Source organism: Physella acuta, unplaced genomic scaffold (assembly GCF_028476545.2).
Source record: "Physella acuta isolate Inbredline_101_S28 unplaced genomic scaffold, ASM2847654v3 ptg001449l, whole genome shotgun sequence".
NCBI lineage: Eukaryota > Metazoa > Mollusca > Gastropoda > Physidae > Physella > Physella acuta.
In genome coordinates, this window is record NW_026732964.1 from 42934 (window position 1) to 53805 (window position 10872).

General features: G+C 32.8%; 1 protein-coding gene across 1 annotated transcript; it reads left to right on the forward strand.

Annotated features, from left to right (window-relative positions):
• Positions 1-1268: 1268 nt before the first annotated feature.
• Positions 1269-7562, forward strand: LOC131927940 (angiopoietin-related protein 7-like). Its single transcript, XM_059283822.1, has 5 exons — positions 1269-1376; positions 1900-2627; positions 6287-6406; positions 6635-6754; positions 7191-7562. Exons 1-5 carry the CDS (start codon positions 1322-1324, stop codon positions 7560-7562), a joined length of 1395 nt encoding a protein of 464 aa, XP_059139805.1. The 5' UTR covers positions 1269-1321.
• Positions 7563-10872: the final 3310 nt, after the last annotated feature.

Here is a 10872-nt window from a genome sequence, read left to right on the forward strand (position 1 = left end):
GAGAGAGGTTAGTTTATTGAGAGAGGCTGGTCTGTTGAGAGAGGCTGGTCTGTAAAGTGGTAAGACGGTTGTGTTTAGAGAGGCTGGTCTGTTGAGAGAGGCTGATCTGTTGAGACAGGCTGGTCTGTTGAGAGAGGCTGGTCTGTCGAGAGGGGTTGGTATGTCAAGAGAGGCTGGTCTGTTGAGAGAGGCTGATCTGTTGAAAGAGGATGTTGTCTGTTGAAAAAGTTATCATAAAATCATTTACTAAAGACAACTAATTATGTACATGTACGCCGAACAGTTTGTAACCTACCATAAAAAAACATGTCTTAACACTTAGATAAACCCTCAATCTAAAGCTAGTAGTGAATTAAATATAATTAAATTTATTGCACAATCTTGTGGAAATATTATTCGAATAATATTGTTTTGATTAATATTTAGATTCTCGAATGAAGATCTAGTTTCAAGTTTGGTTATTGAAAATCTGCAAATAAGCTATATTAAACAAATACTATTTGTTTATTATTCTTTAAAATGATAAAATGTAATAGAATAGCTGAACATAATTAATCAAATATCCTTACCTATAAATACTATGACTTCTGTGCTGTAAAATTTTGTGATTGCGGCGTGCTACTGCGTTCCCGATCAAAAGTGCACTGACAAATATAGCGATATTCGTTTTGTGCCGATATTTTTAGCGCTAGAAATAATAGGCGGTTTGTTCAAATTATTATATCTTGATAATCATTCTACAGATTTCTCTAATATTTTCAGGCATCATGGGGAATCATACTGGCTTTTGATTTATGTAAAGAAAAGAAAATCGAATTTTTTTGAGATAGACGGTTTGCGACCGAGAACATTGATATATATATATATATATATATATATATATATATATATATATATATATATATATATATTTATTTATTTATAAGTAAAATTATATGTGTGTGTGTGCCTCCATATACACATAAATAAGTGCATGTAGAATATATATATATATATATATATATATATATATATATATATATATATATATATTCTACATGCACTTATTTATGTGTATATGGAGGCACACACACACATATAATTTTACTTATAAATAAATAAATATATATATATATATATATATATATATATATATATATATATATATATATATATATATATATATATATATATATATATGCGTGTATGTGTGTGCCTCTATATAAACATGATAGGTGCATTTAGTATATATTTTTGTTTGTTAGTTTAAACGCTGAACAGCAGATGTATAAAAAGAAGCACAAAGTGTCTGAAAAGTAAGCAAAAGTAGCTATTGTTGAAAATGTTGTTAGTTACTATTTTGCTCCTTTCTGTTTTTATGCTGAATGAAGCTGAAGGTGGGTATAGTCTATTCGTCTGACATTAGAAATACAAGTTTTTAATCAGAATTTGTTACGTATAAAACTGTCGTTAATGCATATTTCAAAGTATTCATAGAATGAATTTTTGAATCTATTATATAAAACTCAAATGGACTTTTTTTAAAAGTTGATTAGTGTTCCTCTCTCATCGTTTCCTCTCGAGATAAGGGTTTCACGCGGTAAGAGCAGGCTTATAACCCCAAAAGTCTTGAGTTCAAATTTGTGTGTAAGTCAGTAGAATGACCTTGAGACAGACCCGGCATCGACGAATACTTAACTCACGTCAAGCATAGTGCTGGTTACACTTTCCCTTTATATGCCTAGGTCACGGAAAGGGGTGCATTTTCCTTCACTTGCCCCGTCAGGTTGAAAATGGATTTTTTTTTTATAAAACAACCCTAGATAACAACATCCTTAATAAACACACGTAGGTTTAATAAGTTATTCGCGTGTTTAATTTTAAATCGTCGTCATTTTAGAATTTAATCTTTAAATTTAGGTTTGAATCTTGAGATCCAGATCCCTTCAGACGATGCTGTATTTTGTGCTAAACTGCAGTGTTCGGAGAAAATCACAGAAAACACAGATGTGTCATCTTTTGTCAACATCTCGGTTTACAAAGTCGATGATCGAGAGGGAACAGTTCTGCTTGCATCCGTTCCGGATATGAGTCACACGTTATCGAACGTGAAGGTGTCTCGAATTTTAACTTCAACGGATGGAGAGCTGATTTTATTCTTCAATGAAGAGCAGGAATGTCAGACGAAAGTGTTTGTCTGTGAGATGTACTACACTAACAATGAAGGCGAGGTAGAAATGAAACAAAAAGTTGAAAATAATCCTAGAAAGATCACTAGCAAAGAATCAACAGCTGCTGTGCTGAGAAGAGAAACCGACCCATTTTCCGAACTAAATTTGGTATTAAGAGTTGGAAGTAAGCCTCCTACGTCTGAAGTAAAACTTCAACTTGGTTTAACCAGATCTAACCTAAATTATTCAGCTGATATGAAAATACAATTTCAAGGTTCAGATAATCTTGCCGTGCCAGACGAAGTAAATAAACCCTTGATCAATCTTCAAAACTCGTTCAACGAAATTATGAAAAAATACCAGGTTCTTGAAGACAAATTGAATAAATATATAGGTGATTTAAGTGAAAAGAAAACTATAAAGATGGCGTTGGTTGATGCTTATTTCGACGTTTTAGACAGTGAAGCAATAATAAAGGTAACTTATTCATTAGATTCATTTTTATTTTGAGCTACATGTTTAAAGCTGCAGACCCATTCAAAATTTAGTTTTAAAATCACACAACACAATGAATGTTGTAAATACACTGATACTACCAATCACATCCATAATTAATACTAATAGTTTCGCTGTCTGTGTATCTATCTGTGTATGTATCTGACAAGAACGCTCTAGAGAAAACACAAGCAATTTAAAAACTTTCACAGTGAGACGGAAACGAAATATGACGTCATATTGAGCATGTAGTAGAAAATAATCTCAAGCCGGAGAGTGCACACAGTAATATGACGTCATTGATTCTCGAGTAAACATTGAATAAAAAGGCAATTTTGTCTAATCTAAGTGGGTTGCGTGAAGAGTTTCATTCATACAATTCTTCGGGTAGGGGCGAAGCCCTACCCTCGAGAAACAACGTCTAAGCCGCCCCCCACCCCCCACCCCAACTAAAAAGACATTTCTTCATCGATACTTTATAATAAAAATGACCGCCTAATTAATGTGTCTAATCTAAAAAGTGGTTTGCTTGCAGTTTCTTTCGTGCCATTCTTCGGGTAGTGGCTAAGCGCGACACCAGTGTTTCTTTCAGACTTTTTCCTCCCCATCCATGTTCTTACTTTAGTTTGTATGATCTACAAATGCGACCAGTGTTTCTTTCAGATTTTTTCCTCCCCAGAGAAGGGTGGGGGTACTTGAAATTTTCGCGGTCGGGGTTAGAATTTTCTGGGAGGGGGGCGGACAGAGGAAAAAATATATATAATTATATTTTGTTGAATGGGACGGTAGACATGTTTTGGGGTGTGTGTGTGTGGGGGGGGGGGGGGAGGCGGAGCCCCCTCCTCACAAGTAGAGTTGCCTAAAAGAAACTCTAAATGCGGCTTTTGTCATGAATGAGATTAGGTGCATGGTTTAGGGATATGCCTATGACTATATTTTTTATAAATTAAAGTACCGATTCTGGATAAAAATCCGTTTTCAATGTCATTTTTCGTTTCCGGTTAAATTGTATTAACGTGGTGATTTTAGTTTTGGTTTTAGTTTAGAGAAAATAGACAGCACTATCAACCTAGCGCCCGTTGTATCCTTCCTCAACGGGCCATTTTTCTCGTAATTTATAATGACGAATCAAAATCGCGTTGCAAAACACTAGGCAAATACAAACAACAACAAAAAACAAAAAACAACAATAATAATAAAACAAATATACAAATCCATTATGGCGACAAGCTTTTAAATGCTCTGAAAATAATAAAATAAAACTAATTTGCTTTCTTTAATAAATGGTAAAATATCTCATGAGCGACCAAAGCTTTTATTTATTTTTATTTTTGTGCGCAAACACAAAGTAATTATAATAAAACAATTACATTTAGTCAAAGTTCGTGATAATGAGTTTTGTTATGCTACCATGTGCATGTAGTCACTCTCTGTTAAGTCTAAAATTGGTCATTTTAAGAATGTTTTTTTGCAATTTTCTGGTCCTCGGTTTTCAGTGACGCATTTTTCCGGTCAATGTTTTCTATATTTGACTTTTTCCAAGTTATTTACCATTGGTTAAAGTTTTCCATCACGGCTTAACCCATATTCTGCTAGCGTCCCACTTATGGGACGCTTGGTAAAAAAATTGCTAAAATTTATTAAATACTAGTTAAAACACAAATTATGTTTCATTGTATTTGAAAATGGCTAAACTATTGAATTTGTGTGTGTTTTTTGAAAAAAATTAATTTAGAAAAATGTTATAGTGCCGGATTTGCAGGACTTGTCAAAATGGCGGAAAAAAGAAAACATGCGCACAGGATAATGCATATCTTCTAAAATATTAACATTTTAAGTGCAAAATACATTTGAAACTTGTAGCAGTACCATATTTCTATATGATAAAAATTTAAAAATAACAATTTTTTTTTACTACTTCGTTATATCAAGTGTACAACAAGCATCCCATAAGTGGGACGCTAGCAACGAATGGCCCCATGTAGATTGTTACACAAACGTCACATTTATTGGACACTAGCGAGAAACAAAGATGCAAATGTTTATGTTAAATGGTTATTTATGGTGAAACAATTGTTGACTTTGTTAACTGCTGAATTTGGGGTGTTAAGTAGTATGTATAGATATTTAATTATGACCTTGACCTATATTTATGCAGATTGTTACACAAACGTCACATTTATTGGACACTAGCGTGAAACACAGATGCAAATATTTATGTTAAATGGTTATTTATGGTGAAACAATTGTTGACTTCGTTAACTGTTGACTTTGGGGTGTTAAGTAGTATTTATAGATATTTAATTATGACTTTGAGCTATATTTTCTTATATATTATTGTATTAGAAAATTGCAAATATTGAAAAAATTACATTTTATTTTTAAGTTTTCAGAATTACACTTACTGAAGTATTTAATACCATTGAATACAAACTAATTTAGTATTGCTGTAAATTTACTAGTGCGTGATATTAAAATTATAACAAACCAGAATAATAACAATTGCCACGATTTAGGTGAAATGATTCAGTCATGGGGGTTGGTTAACTCTCTTCATATAAGAGGGCTTAAGCTACATATAGCAGAAATGTGAATTAGCTGTGTACAGTTGTCATGCCCCAATAATATCCCCCTCCAAAGGTTACCGATACCAGCTTTACTTTGTTAACTTTTTAAGGAGATTCCTTGTGTTAGATTGGGAGCTGTTCACATAGTGAGGTGCATACATGGATGAGAGCCATGAACACTCAATACAAGTCCCCAGAGACGGATCCGTGCCCTAGAAATAAGATGTCTGATGTCCTAATGTACGCCTGTGGGGGGGGGGGGGGGATAGCGAGGGTAACAAAAGAGAAGATGGCTGGATGACATCTGAGACTGGACCGGAACATCTTTTGCAAATTCACTAAGGGCAGAGTTTCTTTCAGGCATCATTTCGGAGGAGGGGGGGGGGCTCTGCCCCCAGAAGAAAATGGAATTTATATACAAAACATACTTTTACCAATGTCCACCCTTCCCCTGAAATTTAAGTCCCCACCCCTGAAAATTTCAAGTACGCCCCCCAAAAAAATCAATTATTTATATTTAATTATATTACAGTTTCGATGAATAATAACAATATTTGTGATCATGTGTGTATAATTAGATGTACTAGTCACAGCTTTACTTATTTCGAAGTGTTGTTCACTTTGATGGATGCTAGATTGAAAGAAAACTAGACTTTTGAACATAATTTCTGCATTTTAGACCATGGTATGGCTAACCCAATTGATCATTATCAGTATTTTTAGCTGTCCTAAACAATTAAATCATTGGTCTAACAATACAAAATCAGTACACAGCTTAATTTTCGCGTGATTAGCCATATTTCGTGAAAAATGATTTTATTTTTCAAAAAATGTACATGGGGCCGTTCGTTGCTAGCGTCCCATTTATGGGACGTTTTTTAAAAAATCGATATTTAAAAAAGTATTGATTTTAAAAAAAAATCCATAGTCATTCCTTCATTCAGTGCCCAAAAGCTAAACCATATCAAAAAATTATAAAAATTTTAGACCTTGGGATAATATGGGTTAATCCTCGAGTTATTTTTATTATCTACATAAGCGTAATTACATTAATATCAAAACATGTGTCTGTAGATTCAGTGCTCAAAGGACGATGACCCAAGTTTACCTGAACGTTTGGAGTTTACCTTAACAAAACACAAGCAGGCTTTGTGCGACACGAAGACAGAAGGAGGGGGATGGATTTTAATTCAGGTTTTTAATTTTTTTAAAAATATTTATTGTTTATCCTCATGCTTTCTGAAAGTACTTTTCTAAACTGTAAAATAAATTAAATTAAATTGCGCCCACGCTTTATTCAAGTAATGCCAGTTTTCATTTATTTTAATATGCTTAGGTGTGCTTTATGTATTAGTGTTTGTGTATGACTCTGTGTATATCTTTTTTTTTAAAGTTAGCTTCTTCATAAAATTTTATCCACAGAGACGTATAAGAGGTACAGAAAATTTTCAACGTACATGGAATGAATACAAAAATGGATTTGGTGAATTGTCTGAAGATTTTTGGTTAGGAAATGATTGGCTTTCAAAGTTAACACTGATGGTAAGAAGAATATTTGCCCTCAAACTAGTCTTTATTTAATAAAAAAATTATTTTCAAAGTGCATCATACATCTTTATACTTTAATCTTATTCTACAATTTATAAATTAGACTATAATACTCTGTATGAGAGTACATGTTTTACCATGCTTATAATTGATTGAATAAATAGCTATTGAACTATTTTAAACTACATCCAGCTAACAATGTGCACATGGAAATTTATTGAATTTGTCTTCTCTATTTTAATGTAACACTTTTTTGCTGAGCAGCTTCAAAAATAAATATATATTTTACTGCAGCCTTTCTGAATAAACATTATAATAACAATTCTCTAAGATTATTTTATAGTAGATTTTATTAATAAAACTAAAATTCGTATATACTATTTATAATTATAAATATTTTATTAAAATGTGAATCTATTTTTTACGACAGGGCTATAATGTTTTAAGGTTCGACATGACATATCAAGGAATCAGCTACTTTGCTGAATACAGGAATCTCAAAGTTGAAAATGAAGAAAATTTTTACCGGATAAGTTTCTCCACATACAGGGGCAATGCGAGCGATCAATTCCATCACCATAACGATATGAAGTTTACAACAAAAGATAAAGATAACGATGAAGAAAGTAAACACAATTGTTCAGATGAGCGTAAAGGTGGTTGGTGGTATAAAGCCTGTCAATGGGTCAACGTGAATGCACTGTGGAGAAGTGAAGGTGAATTTACAGGCGTCTATTGGGAGACAGTTACCCCAAACGAAGGTTCTTTAGATACTATCGAGATCAAAATTCGTGCAGAATGAGTGAATACAAACATATTTTTCATGCATACTTGATATTAGTATTTGTATGTAATTACATTAAAACCTGTGAACTAGTAATATTATTATCAGCATATAATTTGAAAAGGAAAATAAAACAAAATAAAAAAGGTCTACATTTATTAATGATGGTGTAAACGATTCTTTGTTTTTATACTAAATATTTTTTTAAATTATTCAATGTGTATTTTGTCTTTTTTTAATTTCTTTATCACAGTTCTTTATTTCACAATTACTATTCAGAATACAAAAATGTATAATGAAATAGTTTGTAAATTGTTACGCTTAATAAATTACACGCTGGCTTTAAATACCATGTCCTCATCCCTTAATACACTAGTAATTTCTTGCTCAAATTCATGAACATGTTTAGAGCTTTAATCGAAAGCTTTTCAATATTAATATTTTGTGTATTCAAATCACTGCATCAATGATTTGCCCTTTTACGGCGGCTTGTCCATGAACAGCTATAAGATAGGAAAGAATAAAAATTAAGCTATTGTTAAGCTAAAATAAAACTAAACATATGTATTTAAATATCGGCTACACGTTATTTCTCGTATGCAAAAGTATGTATGTGTATATGTTTATATAATTTATATGGCACCCCGTCAAAGAGCGCACGACAAAAGAGCGCTGACATAAGAGCGCAAACTAAAGATCGAAAAACCATATTTAATAAAAACAGGAACAAAAACATTAACTCAGATGAGAGAGCATCGTTTGATGGTAAATATTTACTGTTTCATTAAAAAACTAATTGTTCAGTTTCTTTAACTAAAAAACTGATATAATCAACGTGAAGTCCAATTACTCAAAACGCAATCTAATAACACATACAAAGATTTTAAATGTTAGGCCTAAAGTGAGAATAAAAACTGAAATGAAATGTAAGAAAATGAAAATATATTTTCTCCACACACCTAACCTCAGCACATCGGTTGTTACTGCCGTGTGGATTTACGCTCTTCACCTCAAGACGGAAACCTAAAACTAAATTTTGCCTTATAGTGGATTACGTCTTTTATCAATCACATATTTTATACAATGTTCAGTAGATAAGTAAAATTTAATTTAATTTGGCGACCCCTAAAGTCGGCGCCCGGGGACATATGTCCCCCCCCCCCCCCCGCCCCCCCCCCCTCATCCCCCTCGCTACGCTACTGCAGTGTCACTTATCGTCACACAAAGAAACAGACCCCACATTCAAAAATGTTTTTTATCTTTTAAAAACACCGAAAACACTGATTTCGGCTTATCCCTTCATATACTGACGTCACATGTGACCTACTCAACTCTACTTCACCTGCCCAGTGTCCCGCCAAGTCTCAGACAACATGTTGTTATCGTTTAAAAAACGATTCCAGTCGAGCATGTCTTTGACCACACTATCCCTTCATATGCTTAGGACAAAGAAACAGATGAACTCTACTTAACCTGCCCTTTATCCCGCCATGTTCAGATAGGCAACTTTATCATTCACAGCTAAAAAATAAAATAAAAACTGAAAAAAAATTATTATCGACGTATTGGTCTAGAACCTGTTCCACCCGCATGAGAGCCGATTACACTAACAACTTAGCTATTTACTCGTGACGTCACAAGTGAATTTTTATACTATAGTTTAATACTTTGAGTCTCCTTATGCAACTTGATTTACTCGCATAGATCTAGATCTAAGTCTAGTAGTAGTAACTTTCAAATTAAATTTTATCTTAAATTAGCCAAACAAAGATTTATATAAAATAAAGAAGGTCAGAAATTATCTAGATAGCATTATCTAGATCTAGATTCTTCGACTCGTTTGTTTAAGTCTAGAATACTCTAGAATGTAGTATTTGCGTAACTCTTGCTAGATCTAGATCTAGATCTAGAATCTAGAAATTCTAGATCTAGAATCAAGATAGATAAATCACAAAGATTTATATCAAGTATTTAAGGACTAAAAATGTATTACGATTATAATATGGATTGTATTTTTTAAATTTAATCTTTGGTATGTATTTAATTAATCTTTTGTTTGACCTAGATTCTAGATCTAGATCTATAAATAACTTTCTTGGCCACATGATATTTTTAGATCTATAAATAACTTTCGTGCACAGAGTGTAGAGCTAGAGAAATTTATTGTAAAACTAAATGAAAAAGACAGTTGAAAATTTATATAAGTGTTGGAACGTAATAAAAACAGCAAACGGACATATTGTTAAAGTTATGGCCGACAGAAAATTAGATTTAGAACGCGTTAAACTTTTGAATGGGTCTATGATGGAGGCCGCCATTTTATTGTACTAAAATGTAAACTAAAAAAAAATGTGACGTCGCGGTTCCGTCGAGTCTAGTGGTTGTTCAAATCTTTTTTTTTAAAAATGTGGTTAATCTATCTATGAATAAATCAATAAATTAATTAACGTCTTTAACTAAATGTGTGATTAACAGTCTGTCTGCAATCAAAAATTGTTCTCTATCTACATACTATTTTACAGCCCCCCATATGGAGCAGTTTCCTTACAGTAAGAAATCAGACAAACAAATAAATATTCAAACATGTAAACAAAGTTGAGTTTTAGTATATATATATATATATATATATATATATATATATATATATATATATATATATATATATATATATATATATATATATATATATATATATAATGTAAACAAAGCCTGCGCTTGGATCACAAACACCGGGACACGGGTTTACCTACACTACCGCCGCGTGAAAACCTTATGTATACATTAATCACTCATCGAAATAATCAGGTTGCACACACTACGGTGACCACCCATGTATCAGGGACGTAGAGGGGAGCTCTCAGGAGCACACACCCCCCCGTCGATTACACTACCGCATAGTCGCCACGTACGGCCCCTGGCTCCCTAAAACTAACTGGCGCCATCGTGCCAAATAGCATCCTGTTAACCATGATGCAGATTGCGTCATTCGCCAAAGTGACACAAATGAACATGTTTTTTTTCTTTAGCACGTAACAAAATTATTTGACGTGTTTTAAACATCAGTGTGACTGATGCAATATTTTAGCGTTACTAATGGTCGATTATTAGAAGCTCGTTCTGAATTTCTGATTGTATTGTCTAAAAATAGATGGTAATTGCATTATTCGCAAAGTGACGAAACTGTTCGGATTTTTTTACGAACAAAAAGAAACATCCAAGTTAATAATCTAACCTTGGTTAATTTTTCTGATTATCGAAATAAAAACGTATTACATGGCCTTCAGCGGCCCAACTGAGCCTTTGGAGATGGAAACTGAATATTTTTTTT